The sequence below is a fragment of the Falco biarmicus genome, chromosome 1 (assembly GCF_023638135.1).
Source record: "Falco biarmicus isolate bFalBia1 chromosome 1, bFalBia1.pri, whole genome shotgun sequence".
In the NCBI taxonomy this organism is placed as follows: domain Eukaryota; kingdom Metazoa; phylum Chordata; class Aves; order Falconiformes; family Falconidae; genus Falco; species Falco biarmicus.
The window spans coordinates 68,347,770-68,369,197 of NC_079288.1; the positions used below are offsets into that span (position 1 = coordinate 68,347,770).

Sequence of the window (21,428 nt, forward strand, 5' to 3'; positions counted from 1 at the left end):
AAAATAAAATCACTGCTTCATTAACTTAGTCATTTGTGGACAAGCTCGAATGCAGTTTTGCAGGGAAAGAGAAAAATGTAGCATGTACAAGTACATATATGTATATGCATGCATAGTTACGTACATAGCCGCATGTTTCCATCTATTTGATTATCTATGTATTTTTCTACGTATGTGTCTAGGCAAATGTATTTATTTCCCCCAGAGGCTTTATGGTTATGTGTATGGATAAAGCATTAAAAAGCATGTGTTTGCTTTTCTCAAAGTGCTACCTCACAAACTTCTCTTTCAACAGTAACTGGTTAACACTTTTGATTAAAAGGTATCGTTCCGGTTGGAGGTGTGTGTCATTTTTGGAAAAAAACCAAACCTTTGGTGTGAGCAGGGAATGGTTGCTGCCCCTGGGTAGCATCCTGCAGAGAGCAGGATGGGGCTATTGGGGGGTGGGAAGGGTGACCCTCACAGGCAGCTGCTGGATCCTGTTGGATGTGATGTGGCCACTTAGACTGGTGGGTACCTGCTGCATTGGGGGACCCCCATGCTGTGAACTCAGCACCGATGCCGCCGGACGCTTCACACCCAGCAGAAGGATGGCTGCGTCTCATGGCACGTGCCCCACAGGGCTGGTTTTTGGGGCCTTTTCTGTTGAGGGGCTTTTAAGAAACCCCAAACGCACGCTGAAGCGCCAGGCGACGCTGAATGTCAGCGCCGCCGTCCCCTCCAGCCGAGGGCCTCCTGCCGCCGAGCGGGGCGGAGAGCCCCCGGGCCCGCCCCCCCGGGCCACGGCATCCCCGGCGGGCTGCGCTGCGGGGCCCCGGGCGGGGCGGGGGGCGGTGCTTCGGCGAGGGGGGCGGGGTATCGGTGACAAGCCCCGCCCCCGGACACAAGAGGGGCGGTGCTGCTCTCCGGGGTCCCGCATCCCTGCGGTGCGGTGCGGTGCGGTGCGGCGCGGCGCTGCTCGGCTCGGCTCGGCTCGGCTCGGCTCGGCTCGGCTCGGCTCGGCTCGGCTCGGCTCGGCTCGGCTCGGCTGCTGGCCCGACGGCGCCGTCGGGCAGAGGGTTCGCTTCGCGCCCCGCAGCGCCCGGCGGCCGCGGGATGGAGCTCGGTGCGGCGCAGCTGCTGGCGCTCCTGCTTTGCCTGGCTCCCGGTAAGCCTTCGGGGAGCCCCGGGCGCCCGGCGTCCGACCTGTCGGGGAGCCGTCGGGCTCCGGCAGCCCCACGGGGCCCCGAGGAGTGGGGGCGAGGGGGTGCTCGGGTGCCGGAAGCGACGCGGGTGGGATTCCCTTGGGGCTGTCGGGGCTCGTAGGGCGGGTGGGGCAGGAGCCCCGGTGGGACGGGGCACCCCGCGCTGCGGGATTGCTGTCCCCTCCGGTCCTGTCCACTCCGGCCTCCTGCCCTCTCCCGTCTGGCCGGCCGGTGCTGGCCTGTGGGGCAGGGCTGCCTGCCGTGACATGCTGTTCTGCTCGCTTGGCTCCAGCAGCAGCCACCCCTCCCGAGAGCGAACTGTCCCTGGAGCCAAATCCGGGAAACCCGTCATCAGCGAAGTACCTGCTTGGGATTGCCAGGGAAATATTAGCGAAAGGGGGAAGGTCCCAGTTGGGCCATGCTTTCTTGTTGCCCATTGTAGCTGGCCGAGCTGTCCCAGTTGGGGCTGCTGGCTTGTCCCGGTGAGGCGGGATTCCTGATGGTGATGGGAGCGTCCAGGGGGAACTGAAAACCTCTCCCTGTGGTACTCCCAAAAGTTGCACAACTGGTCTGGAGCCTCAGAGCAAGCAGGGGCACCCAGATGGCAGCCCTCATAAGCATGGGTGGCTTGGGCGGGCGTGATGCAAGCCTTCGTGCGAATAAAGTCTGATAGCAATAGATTTTTGCCTAACTGCTTCGAAGGAAAGAGATAACCTTAAAAAATAATGGGATAAAATACATTTTTGGGATCTCAAATATGTGACAAACTGTAAAAGAGTTTCTTCACGTAATTCATTGATAGGCGGTCTTGAAGAACAGAAGTATATTGAATTTATTATAAGAGAAGCTGGTAATCCCTTTCCCCAGGGAGTGAGATCATCTGATGAAGGTTCACTTTGTTTCAATGTCCTACATCCTCTTGTTAGACCTTGAAGTTGGCAACACAAGAAAACAGGAACTCCACCCTGGCTGGCTGAATTGTAGTGCTTTGCAGCTAGCTCCTGACCATCTGCCTTTGCTTCCTGTTATGACAGAGTTTTTGAACTTTCTGGGATGTGTGAAAAGTCATTATTTACCCGTCGCTGCTAAGTAGGTGATGTGAAATCATCTGCTTAAAACATGCAACATATTCCTGTATATAATGCTTTTCTGGTTCAGTAGCATTTACTTTGTCTATTGAGTTGATATGAGGGGTTTTATATGTGTTTTCACAGGTTTATTTATTTGTCTGGATCAGCCAACTCTTAGCATCCAAAAAGATGTCCTCACAATAACTGCAAATGACACTCTAAATATTACTTGCAGGTAAGGGCAAGTCTGTCCAGCATGATTTTGATGGGGATAATTTGTGTAGTGAGTTTTTGTACAGAAACGCAGGTGATTCGTTCTCTCTCCCATGATCACTCTTGTTCTCCCCACTCCCTTTGTACCCTCTGCCTTGCTTTTCCCTGACAGACTTTAGAAATGACCATAGAGGGTTGCAGCAAGGGAGAGCTGGGGAGCGCACGGTGGCCAGGAGGAGGAAGCGTTAGCCGGGTCCTTGTGGAGCCCGCTGGTGAGCTGTGCTGTTGGTGCTCCCTTTTGTGTTCTGTGTCACTTAGATTCAGCAGAACATAAATCTCAAGTAGCTTCCTTATAGGTATTAGCAACAGGTTGATTTACGTGAATTTATCCTATGTGGCTTGATGTCCCATTTGACTGAATGAAGCCTGTTCCTCTCCATAGCCATAGAGACTAGCCAGGTTGAGGTTCACCGCCTTGGCATCAGTGTTGGTGCTCATCACATGCTCACGGTCCTCTTAACGTTTGCTTTCACAGCGGTCAGAGACCTCTGGAGTGGTCCTGGCCAAGCAACCAGAGCAGTGCTGAGAAGCGTATCTCTGTGACAGACTGCAGCAATGGCCCCTACTGCAAGACACTTACTCTCCTCAGAGTCATCGGCAATGACACGGGGGACTACAGGTGCCTTTACAGGGACAACCAGGCAGCTACAACCATTTATGTCTACGTTCAAGGTAAGTGCTTACACAGCTCTTGGGTGGCTCTTCCCCTAGCCTCAAGAGAATAAAGGGATATCAAGTATCTCAAAATGGTTTTGACGTTAAATTTTATTAATCTTAGAATTCTGGATTCTGCGAAACTGTTATTTTTCTTGTTTTCACATTGAGTAACTACATGCCAGTGTGGTAGCTGCCATCAACAGAAAAGCCTTTGTACCTGTAATTTTGAACTGACCTGCCGTATGCCGTACTCGGTCTGCCATTCTCCTCCAGCCAGAACTTAGCATACGTGTCTCCGCTGTGCTCTGAGCCTGTACTCACGAATGCAGAGCTATTACTGACCTCAGCAGGAGTTTCATACGAGGGAGGATTACAGAGACTGTGTATTTATTAAAAGGGCAGATCCAATCCCTTTTACAATTTGTACTATCTGATACCATTTAAAAAAACCCAAAAACAACAACCCAAAAACATAAACTGTCATACATTTGCTGACTGTGATGGTAAAATCTATTTAGAATGTAAGAGCTAAGTTTTCAAACTCAGGTTGTCAGTTGCGTTGGCAACACAGGCACTGTAAATCCTCCTAGTGTATGCTCAGTTTAAGGAAGTGCATTCATTGAGGAATCTGCCTTTTTGCACTGATGGCTTCATACTCCTTTCTTGTGCACCCTGTTTCCTTATTATTATTAATGTATAGCTATGATTTTGAAAAATGAAATGTTATGATGTACCTGGGTTAGCTTGTTCTATAAGATCATGAACTTTTTTTTTGTTTGTTCTGACTTTGTAAAGGATGCTGCCATTGGAGGAGCCAATGTAGCATGTCACTACTTTTAACTGGTATTTCCTGTAATACTTATGCAAGGAAAGTCACACTAGGGTAAATCACATTTTTGTCAGCACAAAGACTGCGGTGGCAGGAAGCTGTTCTCCGAAGTGTGCACTGCTGCTGAAAACTGTTTTGAGAATAATGATATTGTAAAGCTGGGGGGTGTCTGTCAAAATATGTACCCCCTATTTAGTCTCATCGTTAAAGTGCTTTACCACATAGAAAAGAATAAAACTGATTTGAGAAGAAACAAACAGGGAAAGAACAAAATTGGAAAAGTTTCCTCCAGAATCACATGACAAATAACATCCACTTACTGATTGAATATTCTTCTAGATTACAGATCTCCATTTGTGACTTCAGTTAGTGATCAGCTTGGCATTGTATACATCACTAAGAATAAAACTGTGGTAGTGCCGTGCCTTGGAACTGTATCAAATCTCAATGTATCTCTACATGCGGTAAGGAAAAACCCCATTATTATTTTAAGAGTTAGTTGAAATCACTGTGACATAAATACATTGCTTGAAGTATAAGTACATTTCTTAAAAACTTCTTTCCATTCTTGGGAATTTTACAGCCTGTGATTACAAGGTGAGTGCTGTAATTGCACTTGTCCATGATCCTGCTCTCTCAAAGTGTGGAGTGATTGCTTGTGAAAGGGAGATTGCCTGAGTTAGGACATTAAAACTGGGACCCTGTAGTTATGGAAAATGTTGGACTTGAAAATTCAGAGTAGTTTACTTTTTGAAATCTGACTATGTATTTTATCAACATTTCAAACAGAAATATCCAGAAAAGATATTTGTTCCTGATGGTAAATCAATTTCGTGGAATAATAAAAAAGGCTTCACGATACCCAGTCATTTAATCAACTATGCGGGCATGGTCTTCTGTGAAGCTAAAATAGATGATGAAAGCTACCAGTCTGTGATATACATAGTTGCAGTTGTAGGTAAGCCAAAGTTTTTCTTTTTCTCTAAAGGCAATGTTATTTCGCTCACTACAACATACTGAACCAATTACATTTGGTTGGACTCTAGGTTATTCAATACTGACAATATAGCTAATGCAAAATGGATGTTGTGATATATATTACTTTTCTATTAAATGCAACATATTGTGTTCTTTCTGGTTGATCACTGGGTTAAGTGCTTTAGTGTTTTGCATAGATGCCAGGGATTTTTATTTTTTTTCCTGACAATGCAAGCCTTTTTCCTAAGATCACTCTCTTCTGTACTTTATTCCCATAGCCAGGATTCAAGTCATAGTTGAAGGGATTTAGAGGCAGACACCCATCAGCAGCAGAAGGAAGGGAATTGCTCTGAGGGCGTACCAAGGGAATGGGGTATCTGAAGGTCTCACTAGGAGCTTGGTTGTCTTGTCTCCTTCGGACCTATGTCCTGACTCTCACAGGGGTTTATGCTTTCCTGGTATATTTTGTTAGTTGTTCATCAGAACCCAGAAATAGCATGATGATTCTGTGGAAGCTCAAGCCTGAGCTGAAACTGCAGCTGTTTCTCTTCTGGCTAAGGACATGGTGACCACTTCAAGTGGCACCAAGGCAGTCTCACCTTGCTTAGCAGGAAGGCATAGCAGCCCTCCACCTTTTAATCTGTGCAGCAGGCTCTTGCTTCTCTACCAAAGTCATGAGTCCTCTGATTCAGAATTTCTGCATTCAGAATATTCTGTTTGGGAATATTTAAAATATTTTATTGCACAAAGTAAACTTTGCATAATTTTGCCAATGCCAGGTTGTTATTCTTAAGAAAGTTCCCACTTACTGCTGGGGAGGGGGATATACCTCCTTCTGTTTCAGGTCTACAGGGGTAAGAAGTAGGTGTCTAAGGCAGAGGAACTGTGTGGGGTCCCCGTCTCCTGCCTGCTCCCACCGCCTGGGGGCTCAGATCGAGTGCATACATCCTGCTGCGCCGCTCTGGTGCGGCTGTCAGGTGGGAAGTGCTCAGGGCAGGCACATCTCTTCCCTCCAGCCTCCTTTGTATGCCAGTCTTCATGCTGCACTGGGACATCTAGGGGCTTCTTTGTAGCTGGGGATTTGGTGGGAATTCAGTGAATTCACTTGGGAAATTTGGTGCTGAGTCCGGTAAAGAAACCTCTTCTTACCCCAATGTTTTGTGTGTTTTTTCCTTCCTCTAGGATACCAAATTTATGACCTGACAATGAACCCACACGACCAAGTAGAGCTGGCAGTGGGAGAAAAACTTGTTCTCAATTGCACTGTAAGGACAGAGCTGAATGTAGGAATTGATTTTAAATGGGACTACCCTTCCATCAAGGTAAATCCCTAATAACTTCAAGGCACCAACATCACAGTGAAATTTGATTTGGGTATAATGTCACTTCCCCCTTTATAATATTGATAAAGCAGATGATAATACACAAAGAAATTGTTAGTATATATGGGTGTGCAAAAGGTTACAGCAGGAATAACAATAGAATTCCCAGACACCTCTGTCTCTTATCTATTACAGGAAAAACGTGCCACCATAAGGGATTTAAAAACCACTGCAGGAGAAGTAAAGAAGTTTGTAAGCACTCTTACCATCGACAGTGTGTCCTTAAGTGACAAAGGTCGATATACTTGCGCAGCATCCAGTGGTCGTATGAACATGAAAAACAGCAGTTACTTCATTATCCATGGTATGGCATCTTCCACTTCAGTTTTGTTTTTGCCTCAGGTTTGGGATTGATTACTGGGCTGCAGGAGGCACCTTAGTGATGAATCAAATGACAGAAATTAACCAAATTGCAGCTGCAGTATTTCTCCTGCACCCACTATAGGATTATTTTTGTACCACAAGGTTAGTTAATGATAAGATTTTAAAGGATCCGGTATGTTAATGAAAGCTGTAGAATCCCATAGGGAAATGGGCAGTAAAATAAACTGAGGTAAGCCTGCAGTCCTCTTCTGTGTTGACCTCCTTGAGGTGTTGTAAAACCGATTTTGTGTAGATGACTTTCTGTAAGGCTTGCCTGTTCTCACTCCAGGTGAACTCAGGCTAGATTCTGGTGGCTTTGTGGGGTTCTGGGTCAGCATGAATGAAGCTAGGAAAATAAAACTTTCAGCTTTTACATTATGAATAGATGAATCAAGTGGAGTTTTTGTTGTACAGAAGTGATGCAAAGGAAACATGGCTAAGTGCATAGATAAGTATGAGGCCACATCCTACAGCCTTTTCTCAAGCCCCTCTTGGGCACAGTCCCAGCAGCTCCACTGGCTTTCTTCTAGAAAAAATTGCCAGCATGAGAATGGCCCATTTTTAATCACTGGGTCAGACAAAGGGGTTTGTATTTCGAAGGAGGCTGGTTTTCCCAAGGTCTGATTTTAGGGGCCAGAATATTAATGTTTTTTTTTTAAAAAAAACCAAAAAAACACCAAACATTCAGACTTTATTATGTGGCACAGTGATTCAAGACAACTCAATTTTCTCCTGGGTTCTTTCTGTTTCCTTTCAGAAGCCAAAACAAAATCATGTGCTATAGTGAGCGTACCAGATATTAAGTCTATACCATCCTAAATCTTAAATCAAAAGGCTAATAGCTGTCTTAGTCTGAATGCAAGTTTATAACTTATAGCAAGTAATGCAAATCATTTCAAAGTATTCTGTGACTGCAACGGTTCAAATACATACTTCAGAAGAGGCTGAAAGGATCGGATCTAACTTTATTACATGCATACTATTATTTCCTGGACTGAGTAGATCTGGTCAGTTTTATGATATGTGTGTGTGTATATATATGTATGTGAATATATATAGATCTGACAGTTGGCACACCATCCAGAGAGCTAAGCATTGTTTCTGCTTTCCAGAGCTCCTTAGTGGGGCAACTGGTCCATTCCTCTGTGCAAGAAAAAGGACTGGGTTTTCATGGTGTTTCCATCTCTCCAGAGCCTGATTTGGAGCCAACTGTGCTTTACTAGTGGTGTCCTGTCACTGGGCCCTATTTGTCATCTGCTGTTAAGTGGTAACTCAAATGGAGAGCACTTCCACCTTTGTCCACATGGAAAGAACATTTAGTTTAATTCTTTTTTTTTTTTTTCTTTTTTTTTTTTTTTCCAGAAAGTCCTTTTATACATCTGGAGAGAATGGAGAACTTGGTTGAGACAAGACTAGGTGATACAGTCAAAATTCCTGTCAAGTTTAAAGGATATCCTCCACCAGAGGTGAAATGGTAAGAATTGGGACATAATGGGTTTGAAAAACTGAGCTATTCTTAGTTCAGGTAAACCTCTAAAGTATTCAAAGTGCTCTATATTTTCTTCAGGTATAAAAATGTAAAGGCCATCAATGCAAATCATACAGTTAAACTTGGCTACACGTTAGTGATTACTGAAGCAACTGAAAAGGATGCTGGAAATTACACTGTTGTCCTTACAAACCCTACTAACAAGATGCAGAGGAGGCATACATTTACGCTGCTTGTGAATGGTAAGTGGCATTTCAAAGGGGTGCCTTTCTTTCACACGTGGATGTGATGTGTTACCATTCTTAGGATGAAATTAATCCCAGAGCTGTGAAGATTTAAGTGGGAGTGGTGGCCAGGAGAAGAGGGCAGAAGTGGCCTGTCTCTCCTGGCTCCAGGATGTGCCGGTTGAGAGGCTGCAAGCTCCTGGGGTTGTTGTTGTGATGATACCTTGTGTGTGTAGGGGTTTTTTTGTTTGTTTGTTTTCTGTATATTATTTCTTTGCCTCTGTGTCCTGCTCTTTTCCTGCTCTCCTTGCTTGGCTGTGCTGCCTGAGTCCTCCCCCATCCTGCTCCATCCTGGCCCTGTCCCACCTCGCACATCCTTCCTACCCCATGCAGGCTGTCCCTCCTCTTCTGCCCTGCCCTATGCAACCCTCCTCCTCTTCCCCTTTCTCTTCTTCCTCCTCTTCCTCCACCCCTTTGCTCCTCAGGAAACAGCCTAGCCCCATGCTTTGAAGACAGCAGGTCTTGGACAGGGCAGCAAGGCTACGTGCAGTGGGATGCATGGTTGGACATAGTGGTGGGAGTCTAAAGGCTGCATTTTAAACCAGGGGGTAATGAAGGGAGATTTTATAGGAGATCCTAAGCATTGTATCTTGAGGGCCTGATCCTCAAGGTGTTGGGCAGGTTCACCCCTTTCCAACATATCCTTGGAGACAGTGCTTGCACCTGGACACGAGGCACAGTGTGAATTAGTTGCTGTGGGTGTAATGCATGCATGCGGTGTGTTGGGCAGCTGTTAGCAGGAGGTGTAACCTGCTGCTTTCTCCTCCAGTCCCTCCCCAGATTGGCGAGAACGCGCTGCTGGCCCCTGTCGACTCCTACAAGTACGGTTCGACGCAGGCGCTCACCTGCACCATCTATGCTGTCCCACCACCCGCCACTGTCCTCTGGCACTGGCAGCTGGAGGAGGAGTGCACTTTCAACCCCCAGTGAGTGCTAAGCCCTCACCATCTTCTGCAGTTTATGTAGCTCTTGAGGGATGTTTGGATCGAGGGTTTTTTTGGGTGCATCCCCTGCCCAGGCTCATCACCGAGTGCAAACCCAATGGCCAATGAAGAAAAACTGTTGTACTAACAGGCAGATTGTTGCAGGAAGGCTGTGCCAAAGTCATTATTGGCAGAGGCAAGGGCCACCACAGCGAGGAGCTGGCAGCACTTGCATGTTGCTGTCTTGCTTTCTTGAAGGGCATCTTGACTTGCATGGAATCCCAAATGCATCTGTCTGTGTGACCTCCCCTCAGATCTCCCCATGGGCTGCAGGCCCAAAACCCCATCCCAAACAAAGAAAATTTGTTGTTTATGCGAGTTATGGATCCTGGTGGTGGTTTTTTTCTTACGCTCAAGTGCTGAGTGTGATGGTGCTCTTTATCTGTGTGAAAGTGTATCTCAGAGGAAGTGCACTGATTGATGTTGGGGAATGATAGAGAGAGTGCCTGACTGAGATTCACACAGCTTCCCTTATCTGGGCCTGCCATAAGCCCAGATTTCCTTTAAAAAAAAAAAAGCCACGGTAAAAAAAAAAAAAAAAGTCCTTCTTCTTTCCTGTTGTTGTTTTTAAAATGATTTCCACTAGTTTCTTCCTTTGGTGCCTGGTTGCTTCCTACGCAATGGCTACTGTCCTCAAGAAGTTCTTGTAGGGAGTTCAGTGATTTCTATGTCTCTCTGTCTTCCTTTGAACTAAATTAACTTGAATCATCTATTTATGAATGGAGGTTTGTTCCCAGAATAGCTGCTTCCCTCCAAGCATCCTGATTGAGCTGACGCAGGCAGATTAATTAGGAAATTCACCTTTAGGCCTGGGGTTTCTTATTTTACAGTGCACAAAGGTCTCAGAAGGGTATAGAGTGCAATCTAATAGAAATATTTGCAGAAACTCTTCCCTCCCAGATACAGTCTGTAGCTGGTGTTGCATCTGATTTATAGACAAATATCTTCATATTATAAAGAGAACAAAAAACCCCACTGTATTGAAGGACGAATATTCATCTTATCTAATGCATGTGTCTTTACATATATCTCAGGAAAGTTCGCTCAGGAGCCAATCCGTATGCATGCAGGAAATGGAAAGCCATCTCGGAGAGAAAGGGTGGGAATCAGGTTGAAATTAAGCACCGAGTTGTTACCATTGCTGGGAAAACAAAGGTGAGCAGGTTTTCTTTTCTGTTGGTTGGGGTTGATTAGCCCTGTTCAGCAGTCCACGTATCTGGAAATTTATCAATAGAGATGAGACTCCTTTCACCTATCATTAAACTTGGTGATATACGCTCATCTAGTTGTGCTCCTACTGAAGCCAATAGGCAGTGGTACACACTTTCAAGACACTGACCCAAAGTAAATCTCTGTTGAGCAGCATAACTTAGACTTCAGTGGTCTGAATTTAGGTGAGTTAATCTTGCTGATTAACTGTAATAGGAAGAAGCTGGAGAGACCAAAGAGCAGAAGAAGTTGTGGGTGCTGTATTTATTAACACATATATCAAAGTCTGCCTTCTGGCAGGCTCCTTTCTCTTGTTTTCTTTTGCCTGATTGTTAGAGTTAAGGACAAAAATGTGAATGTCAGGAGGGGACTGTGCCCCTGCGGTGCCATGGATTTGTGCTTTGGAGGGAGTTTTGGTTGTGCAGATACCTGCAGAGCCTATGGTTAGGCTCACATACATACTTCAGCACTTGACGTGGTATGAAATTGCTTGATTGTTCTTTTGCAGACTGTGAGCACCCTTGTGATTCAAGCAGCGAATGTATCTGCTTTGTATAGATGTATGGCTATGAACAGAGCTGGGTCAAGCGAGAGAGTTATCTCCTTTCATGTGACCAGTAAGTACACCCTGCTGAGGGCAGCCATGTTAAATTAATGTTATTTCATCTGTTTCACTAATGATAGGCACACCAATGCCACTGTCTAATTGCTGTCCTTTATAAAATCCTTTAATCCTTTAGAATTTTAAGTTTACCTAAGCTTTTTGGAAGTCAGCCTCTAAAGACACCACCTAACTTCAGCCAAGTGATTAGTTCTGCTGGCTCGGTGCAGTGGTGGTCCCAAGAAAGTGATGCAGAATGGGCACTGTTGTCCCTGAGAGTGATTACTGTTGGGCTTTCACAGTGATTTGAAAGAGCTACAGAAAGATTATGGTGGTGTCACAAAATGAGTAAAGATGTACCATAGAAGCTGGGAAACTAGTGGGAAAGAACTTCTGTCTTCTTAAAAATCAGTCCCCATATTCACATGCTGAAATACTATTTTAACTGAAATCTAAAAATGAACTAACTATAAGATAATGCTAAGAATCATCTTAGGTTGCTGTAAGTTTCTACAGGAAGAGGACCTGTGTCCACGTAGGCATTCCTTTGGTCCATTTTAAATGTATTGCTTTTAATGAGATTGTACTTTTTAGATTGATTGATTGATTTTTTTTTTCAGTGTTTTGTTTCCTTATTTGCAGCTGGATGAGGATAAGGCTATATTTGTAAAATGGCTTTTTCAAGTTAATGTTGGCAATAAAATATGCAACCTAATAGGATTTTTTTTTATTATTTTTTTAAATCACAGGGGGTCTTGAAATTAATCTCCAGCCTCGGAATCAACTCACAGAGAAGGATAACATGTCCTTGCAGTGCACAGCAGACAAATTCACCTTTGAGAAGCTATCATGGTACAAACTCAGCACTCATGCTTCACAGACTCCCTTTGGAGGGCTGCCCATGCCTGTTTGCAAGAACCTCAATGCTCTCCAGAAGCTGAATGCGACAGTTTCAAATATCAATGGTGAAAATATCACCTTAGAGCTCATCCTCCGTAACATCTCCCTCCAGGATGGAGGGGACTATGTTTGCATTGCCCAGGACAAGAAGGCTAAAACACAGCACTGCCTGGTGAAGCATCTCACTGTTCAAGGTACAGATCTCTTACTGTGATCCAAAATGGGTGGTTGCTTATGACAGTAACTGCAGTAGTGTCAGGTTTTGGTATCTTCAGGCCTTGCATGTGTTGGGTTAATGGTGCAGTCAGGTCGTTAAATAGATTTAGACCATTTGTTGTAACATGCAGGTCTGGGGCTTGTCCTGGTAGCAAGGACTTACCATTTCATCAGTAACAGTGAGGAAACACTGACCAAGCCACTGTGCTATGCAAGGAGATGAGTTTGGCTTTTGCACAAATAATGGCATGTTTAGCACAATAACTTCTCAATTTTACTTTTCAAAACATATTTTTCCTTGTAGCTGTATATGCATGTGTGTACTCATAGCATTAATGTTACTGCCTTGTGTCACTGACTCTAGAGTTTGAAGTAGTGTCTGTAATTTAAAAGTCATCAAGTGGTGCTGGTATTCAGGTGCAAGCAATGCAAGCTGATAATCAGTCAGCTTTTCACACAAATAATGATGACTGCTTTGAGACTTAGATGTCTAGACTGATAGGCAGATTCAGGAAAATATCTACCCTGTCCTGAATGGATGTTTGATGGACCAGCCATATCAGACTTCTCGTAATAACCCTGGAAATAGAAATGTGAGGGAAGCAATTTCTCCTCTATTCCCTCTTCCCCCAGCAGCCTAAGCAGTTACAAAATGAACCATCTAAAACAGGTTACATCAATACTGTTAACATTTTCTTGGCTATTATAATTTTTTCACGTCGTGGGAGTTTAACTATGATCTTAGCATGAATGCTGTGGCTGTTGGTGTTGTAAAAGGATTTGAGACTTCGCTACTGGGCCATCAGCTGCTATTACTGCAAAAATGCATGTTTTCTTTAACGGTCAGTAATTTTGCTATATTTTCAAACCACCAGAGCCCATGGCACCCACACTTGTAGGAAATCTGGAAAATCAAACAACAAACATTGGTGAAACCATAGAAGTGTCATGCACAGCGAATGGCATTCCTCCCCCAAACATCATGTGGTTCAAAAATAACGAAACCCTCGTTGAAGATTCAGGTGAGGACTGCTACTTTGCCATGAATTTTCTGTCACTTAAGGGCTTTCTTTCATGGGACTCACTGCTGATTTTCACCATGAAAGGTTTAATTTTTAACACATAGTGGCATAAAAATAGTGGAACTAAGAATCATGATTTTTCCAGGTATTGTTTTGAAAGATGGAAACAAAACACTAACCATACGTCGAGTGAGGAAAGAGGATGGAGGGCTATACACCTGCCTTGCCTGCAATGTCATTGGATGCAGAAAAGCAGTGGCTTTTTTTTCAGTAGAAGGTTAGTGTCAGCTTCTTTCCAGATTGTGCCTGAAATCTTTATAATCACTAAAAGGAAAATCTACTGACTATGGTGATCAGAGATCTGAAAATACACCGTAAGATTTGTGAAAAGTCCTGACCATTCCTATCAAGCTCAAATTGTGTGCTGTGATAGCCATCATAATCCCAGCTGTTGAGGCTGACACTCTTCTCCACAATGCTGTTTAGTGCTTTTCAACGAAAGCTGAATCTACCTTATTTGTGGTTACAAATAAACAGAGCCTGTCTAAACCTGCAGATATCCTGGGACATCTCTACTATGTTTATTAACGGTTGTAACTTTTGAAACTATGTCATTGCTGTCACAGCATCTAAGAAAAGCAGAGTGAAGACTTTGTGCAGTCTGTTATGATTGCCGTCCCATTTCAGTGATAGGAACAGGTAGTAGTTTTGGGTTAGGGGACTCTGGTTCACCAAGCTCTGGAAGTATCATTTGTGAGACCCATCTCTCACTTGTTCAAGTCCTATTGTGGCACACAATAATTCAGTTTGCAGTGATGAACAATAAATTCTAGCAAGAATTAGTCTGAAGTCTGAGTAGCTGGAACCATGATGGACTTTCCACCAAGAATTTCAATGAGAAGCCTCAAACTAAAAGCTCCCTGCCCTTGATATTAGTACATTTGCAAAATGTAGTCACTGACTCCTTCAGGAACCTCCGTCTCACAAGTCAGGGTGATGGTCTGATCTGTTCCGTTAAGGTAATTAAAGCAGTATCCTGTTATTCTTACAGGTTCCATTAGGATATGAAGAGGTTGAGCAGTATTTTTACATGGGGTGGAAATTATCTGCAGCTGACATCAGTGTAGATTTCAGCTGATGTGGTAAATGTGGTTGGGGCATGTCTCTAAAGTTGGACATCTGTGTAGGACATATTATTTCACTCCAAGAAATTCATAGTGCAGCTCTTTGGGGTCATGTAATGGAGTGTGTTACTGTGTAGGAAAATCTGTATGGTGCAGAGGATGAAATATAGGAGCATGATCTGGCCAACAGGAGCTGAAGAAGAGAGCTGCTCCTGGACATTAATAGATGTATTGGCTATATCTGCTGGAGGCGATTTTACTGGAAAAGAGATGTTGTAAATAAGACCTTATTTTCACATGTTCTTGTAGAACCATGTTTTTTCGTGCCCCAGCTGAAGCGTGTAAAGAGACAAGACAGAGATTGTTCTCTGCGTTGTTCTCATAGCACTTTATTTACTATATGATGGAATTTTTTTGGTTTCTGGAGAAAGAGTCATTCATTTTGGATATTCCAAAACAGTGATTTGTTTTTCAAATGTGAGATTTTACTTTTTTATATTTCCCAAAGGTCCAGACATTGTCCTTGGAACAAAGCTGATGCTAAGAAATTGTGTGGTGTGTAAAACAGCACGAAACTAAGTGCAATATTCCAACATAAAGCCCCAAGCTTTTTGTTTTGTTTTGCTTTCATTTCCTTGCTCCATGTTACACTTTTAAAACGAACCTTCAGAACAAGGACCTCCATTCTCTACTTTAATGAATGAACAAAACAAATACGCTTCCAACTATCACTCATATATTCATTTATTTCTTCCCAGGCGCTGAAGAGAAAACAAATCTGGAGCTCATTATCCTCGTTGGCACTGCAGTGATTGCCATGTTCTTCTGGTTGCTTCTTGTAATCATCCTCCGAACCGTTAAGCGGGTAATGACAAAATTCTCTTACTGCCCTATCAGCACTGGTCTAGCATGACAAATGAGAGTTGGCTTGAGGACTTTTGTGTTGCTTCTTTCCATTGTTCTTAAATCAACAGACACATTTTTTCTCTCCATGCCATAACATTCTTGCCTGGAACCAGGGGCACAGAAATTTGTTTTTAATTGAACAGGCCCTTGCAAGAGAAAAAGTGTTTCAGCTGGTTTTGTTTATTAAAAAAAAGAAGAAAAAAAAGTGCAAGTAATTAACGATGATCATACTCACAATGACATGGTGTAGGGAAATGGTAGCCTGGCATTTCTGGGAACTAGTGAAACACTACAGAGTGAAAAAGTGGCACTTCGCCTGCACATCACCAGTGAAAAATCCATGCAACTACAACTAATACCATTTTCCAGGCCAATGGAGGGGACATGAAGACTGGCTACTTGTCAATCATCATGGATCCTGATGAAGTCCCTATAGACGAGCACTGCGAACGGCTCCCATATGATGCCAGCAAGTGGGAGTTTCCCAGAGACCGGCTAAAGCTAGGTGTGTCTTCACTGCATGAGCTGTTTAGTGATACTGCAGCCAGCTCTGTGCTGGGGGGTGTTTCAGGTCCTGGCTTGCCGTGAGGCTGCCCTGATGCAGGACCTCCGGGTGGGCTCTGTGGTCCTGTAGGATATAACACAACCTCTCCCTGTTATCAGCCCTCTGTTAATTTCTGATACATAAACTCAGTTTAGAGCTGCTGTTTATTCTGTATCTTTTGCCCACTGTGCCAGGCAAATAAATTGGAATATGTTCATCTTCTCACTTCAAGGTAAACCTCTTGGGCGTGGAGCTTTTGGCCAGGTCATAGAAGCAGATGCGTTTGGGATTGACAAAACTGCTACCTGCAAAACAGTGGCAGTCAAAATGCTTAAAGGTAAAAACGATGACTAGAACTTCACCTTGAATACACAATATAGGGATAATTACCAGTACCATAGCCATTAGATAGGAAAAAATCAAAATGTTTGTACCAATGGTGTATACATGTTTAGCTAAACAGTTGGTGTCATGAAGCAATGATTAGGGAAAGTACATGCCTTTCCCTCATGGATAACTGGAGCAGTGCAGTTGTGGTTTCTCAGCCATTGCTTGTAGATCTATGCAGGTTCAGAATATAAACTTGCTCCTGCAAGCAGTTTGCATGTGTCCATTTCTGTCTTATGCAGCCTGGTAGGGAGCTTTCTGCAAGCGTCAGACAACAGCTTAGGCATGCTCCAATGGGAGTAGTTTTGTAAAACTTCCTTCTCACTTTAAATCATATTACAGTGCCTCACATTCACCACAGAAGTAAAAACTGAGGTTCACAGACACATTGTTTCTGAAGTGAATGTAGCTGGGGCAGCAAAATGGGATTACCAGCAGCTGGGGGCTGTATCCTACCCTGTGCTGTACTGGAGGAAGGGTGGGAAAGCTGGGGGATTTCTGACAGTACGCTGTGAGCAATTGCAAGCGCAGGCAAGACCTGTTGCAAACTCATTGCAATGGGATGAGCATGCAGGAATGACAATAAAAACTGGAAAGCCCAGTCCCTCCAGCTTCCTAGTGCTCAGGCAGCCTGCAGAGAGCTGCTTCTGCTGCCAGTCTCTTCCCACTGCTTCAGCCCTTTCCTCCTCCCCTTCTACACCTATGGGATGAGGACACCAGCCACATCTCCAGGTTTTTGGTGCAGTTTGGCTCTGGTCTTATCTCCCACAGTCCGTGGACTCATTGGACCCTTAGCATGAACTCCAGCAACAGTGACTGTGGGCTATTCTTGGTTAGGAGGATCAAATGGCAGAGCACAAACTGCTCAAAAAGTGTGTAGGAAAAAAGATGTTTGCTAATTTGTTTGTGTCCCTGTTCTGATGTACTGCCCTTGCCAAACTTTGGAAAATGTTTAAAAGCAGAGCAAACCCAATCCTGTCATGCATGTGCCTAGCTTTCATCAATGTCCTGCAGTACACCTGACCCAGGCTACCAAGGAGCAAGATTTCTCACTAGATGGTCTGGAAAATTAACAGAAGGGAATGCAGAGGGGAAAACCCCTCTGTCTGTGATGCTCCTGATCTGTGTTGTTTTACCTCTGCAGAAGGTGCAACTCATAGTGAGCACAGAGCACTTATGTCAGAGCTGAAGATCCTCATTCATATTGGCCATCATCTCAATGTTGTCAATTTACTTGGAGCCTGCACAAAGCCGGGAGGTGAGTAACTTCTCAGCAGGTGGGAAGCCGCTAATGAAAACCCTATTTCTGCCTTTTCTGCTGCATAGAAAATGGAGTTTCAAAATCAAATGTTGGAAGAAATTCTTACTTTAAAAAAAATAAATTTCTGGTAAGTGTGAGCAGGTCCAGAGGTTGAATAAGGGCTCAGAAGCCCTGAGTTCTACATCCAGCTCCATCCCTTAGTTGTTCTATCACTTTGCTTTTCTGTACCTCAGATCCACTTTTATAGTGGACACCCCGCATGTGACAGACTTTGGGTCTGAGTCTAGCACCAGATTTAACAAACTGGCCTTATTCTTGTCTAACAAATGGCTACATTGCAACTGCAAGTTGTGACTTCCCTCACTCTCTTTGGATGGGCTGGGGGTGCCTCTGTGTGTGTGTGTAGGAGGGAAGACTGCACTTTGGAGTCCAGCTCTAGGTGGATGAACCTATTTTACTTTATAATCAGGGACAGATGTTTTGTTTAACAAATCCAGCACTGCACATTAATTTGGAAGAAATTCAATGTAAAGTAGTTCAGTAATGATTTTTCAGGGAAGCTGACTTGTTGGCTTGTTCTGGGATCAGAATTTAATTTGTCAAGTTCCTTAACAGAAGTGCAGTAGTTGAGGGAAACATAATCCATAAAATATTTCTTTCTTTGTTTATTCCACAATAAAATAGGGATGGCCAGTATCTGGAAGCTAGGATGGAAGTGTATCATTGTAGTGTATGCCTATATGAAGCAACCTGAGCATGAAATCCCACATTTGGACTGTACGTCAAGGAATCTATGTCTGAAACCAAGATTCTTGTTTTAAATTTTTAGGACTTAAGCTGCATTTTAGGACTTAAAGTGCATTGATAATCTTGTGTGTACTTCATTGCAGATGAGGGGTTAATTGCACTGAAGTTCATTCAGATATGTATGTCACATCCTTACAATGTCAATTAGTGTGGGCAGTTATTAGCACTTTAAATATAAGCATACCAGTATACATTTTCACATATGAAATTAGGCCTGTGATTTTCAAATGTGCTTTCTTTTCCTTGCTTATACAGCAGAAAAGGAATTATTTCCCTGGTTTGATTAGGTATTTTTTTATTACCAGTATTTAAAAAAACCCTTGGATAGTAGAATGCTTTTTGAAATGTATGTATTTCTAGCCAAAAATTATGCTGTGAGATAAGGCGGGATATAAATGGTCTTTCTAAAGAATTGCTTTATGTGTTGTGCAGGCCCACTCATGGTGATTGTGGAATATTGCAAGTTCGGAAATCTGTCAGCTTACCTACGGAGCAAGAGGAGTGAATTTGTCCCGTACAAGGTAAGGAGTCAAGGCTGAGGCTGACAGTGTAACGTTTGATTCGGTGGGGTTTTTCTGTACACGATGTTTCTGTTTCTAGTGCAGACTGAAGTGTCAATCCTTGGGGACGTGGAATAGCTAGTACTTCTCACGGGAATAAGAGATGGCAAAGACATCAGAGGTCATCTAGTCTTTCCCCTGGCCCCTGCAATGTAGCTATTTTGTTATTGTTAGCTTAAAATGTGCAAAGGAACTGGGCTTCCACTATTTCCCTTGGCAGGTTATTCTATACTTGGCTGTATCTGTCAGGAAGTTTTTTCTGATTATCAGCCTGAATTTTTTCCTTTCTTAGTTAAGCTCCAGACCACCTTAAATAACTGTGCTCCCTGTTTAGTGTATACATCTATCAGATATCCATAGGCATCTTCTATCGTGTGATTATCCTTCCCACTGTCCCCTTGGCTCATTGCTGAACCAGGCTATACATTTTATTTGCTGTTAGTCATTTTGTATAATTGGTGTATCTCATGAGTTTAAGTTCAGCTTTTCACCTCCCAAACTTCTGCAAGGAGGAGCTCCATCACAGCACCCCCTTTCTGCACCCAGGTTTGAAAGGAGGGGGAGGATGGAGGCCGGCATTTTCAAATTCATTTCTGGACACCTTTGAGAGGGGGCCTGTTTTCTGGAGGGGGTTGTGAGGATCCATCCCCTCCAAGGATTGGATTGCTGAATGAGGATCATGGCTGTGTGTACCCAGTGCTGAGCATCATGCTCAGGACCCTACCCGTTTTCACCCACAGCCAAGAGGGAGGCCCCTGGGCTATGCTCCACCATGCTGGTAGACCTGAGTCTTCCCGCAGCTGCTTTGTTTAGATCAGAGCTCCTTCCAACTGCTTGTCAGTTCTCCAGGGGGTTATTTTTCCTTATTCTTGGAGTCATTGTTTACTATTTTATATTGGCAAAGACAACTTGCTGCATCTTCTTGTGAGGTACAAAGGATGAACAAATATTTGAGAGGCCTTGAAGGAAGAGGCAGGGTTTCATGAGGGTGCTGACCCTTGCTTATACAAGCAGTGAGGATGAGAATCAGTGACGGAAAAAACCAGCCCTGCCGGGGGAGAAAAGTCACCAAACTGAAGCAGGAGAAAATGGAAACACAGTGGAGGAAGCTTGTGGGGCTGGCATCCTCCCTAGAGGCATTCGGTGGCATAGAGGAAGAAGGAAATAAATCAGATTTTGAGGGCTGCTAGTGTTTTAGCCAAGCTAGAGGTTTAGCAGAAGGGCCTTTGCAGCAGCAAGATGGAAAGCCATAGTAGTACAGAGGGGCTTGAGTGTATGAGAGGGGGCTCAGCAGCATCCACGTGTGCTTCATGAGTGGGTGGGTACCAGGGGGCTGAGAAGGCCAGCTTCTCAGTGTGCGTTTATTCCCCAGCATGTGGAGATGTTGCTGGGGGGTGGCTGGGAGGATGCTGGACTAGGCTAAAGCTGTGCTGTGGAGTGGCAACGGGTACTGGAGCTGGTGAGCACATGTGGCCATGGGTTGGGGTTTGCCAGTGCTGTCACCATGCCAGCCTGGTGCCCCAGCCAGAGCTGGCCTGGAGCAGAGTGGCCGATCATGCCAGTACTGGGCTGCCCTCCCTGCCTTCAGAGGGGCCCATGGCACAGACCATGCGGAGCGCCATTGCCTCTCCCAGGGAAGCTCCTGGCATGCTTTCTGCTTCTGATTTCTCCCACCCTCCCTTCACATTCCTAGACCAAAAGTGCCAGGTGTCGGCAGGGGAAGGAGAACTACGTCGGAGATGTCTCCACAGACTTGAAGCGACGGTTGGACAGCATCACAAGCAGCCAGAGCTCAGCAAGCTCTGGCTTTGTGGAGGAGCGCTCCTTGAGTGACGTGGAAGAGGAGGATGGTAGGATATGTCTTTTCTTGGTATTAGAACAGCTGTCATTGGTGGCAGTGGCAGCTGATGAGGGACATTGGGGACTGTGTGATTGCCAAAGCTCCCTCAAAGCTTGTGCAGGGTGTTTCCTAGATAACCAAAGTTCCTAAGCTATGGTTATGTAGTTCACATCCCTAAACACTCAGCTGAGTCCCAGGTAATGTCCTATCTGAAAAGGTGGTATTTCTAGTGCACCGCCTTTTGGAGATCCCTCTGTTTAAATGTCCCAGTGTCTTCAGGGAAAATCGAAGAGCACAAACTCCAAAGGCAGTGCAGAGAGGGATGCGCCAGGGTGCTACCTGTATTTCCTCAGTGTTTACGCAGAAGTTAAATATCATGAAACCCCATCTGCTTCACTGCTTATTAGCAGAGAGGTTTATCTACCTTCCCTCTGTACAGGTGGTGTGTCAGGAACAGGAAACCTGAATTACCCAAAGCCTCTCTTGGATATACACACCATCTGCAGTAGTTTCACAGATGCATTTGCTGTGTTCTCCTTTGGCAGAGGTAGCACAAAGT

General features: G+C 44.5%; 1 protein-coding gene across 2 annotated transcripts in view; it reads left to right on the top strand.

Annotated features, from left to right (window-relative positions):
- Positions 1-948: 948 nt before the first annotated feature.
- Positions 949-21,428, top strand: part of KDR (kinase insert domain receptor) — a 32,086-nt gene continuing 11,606 nt past the window's right edge. For both annotated transcript variants that reach the window (XM_056352404.1, XM_056352412.1), the window contains exons 1-21: positions 949-1,147; positions 2,399-2,489; positions 3,003-3,199; positions 4,353-4,477; positions 4,803-4,971; positions 6,174-6,313; positions 6,509-6,677; positions 8,099-8,210; positions 8,304-8,467; positions 9,279-9,435; positions 10,527-10,647; positions 11,210-11,318; positions 12,052-12,396; positions 13,294-13,440; positions 13,586-13,717; positions 15,323-15,429; positions 15,840-15,975; positions 16,247-16,351; positions 17,546-17,659; positions 18,902-18,990; positions 20,723-20,879. In XM_056352404.1, coding sequence (XP_056208379.1) covers positions 1,096-1,147; positions 2,399-2,489; positions 3,003-3,199; positions 4,353-4,477; positions 4,803-4,971; positions 6,174-6,313; positions 6,509-6,677; positions 8,099-8,210; positions 8,304-8,467; positions 9,279-9,435; positions 10,527-10,647; positions 11,210-11,318; positions 12,052-12,396; positions 13,294-13,440; positions 13,586-13,717; positions 15,323-15,429; positions 15,840-15,975; positions 16,247-16,351; positions 17,546-17,659; positions 18,902-18,990; positions 20,723-20,879 — 2,938 coding nt within the window. In that variant the 5' untranslated portion in view covers positions 949-1,095. The remainder of the gene's footprint in view (positions 1,148-2,398; positions 2,490-3,002; positions 3,200-4,352; positions 4,478-4,802; positions 4,972-6,173; positions 6,314-6,508; positions 6,678-8,098; positions 8,211-8,303; positions 8,468-9,278; positions 9,436-10,526; positions 10,648-11,209; positions 11,319-12,051; positions 12,397-13,293; positions 13,441-13,585; positions 13,718-15,322; positions 15,430-15,839; positions 15,976-16,246; positions 16,352-17,545; positions 17,660-18,901; positions 18,991-20,722; positions 20,880-21,428) is intronic.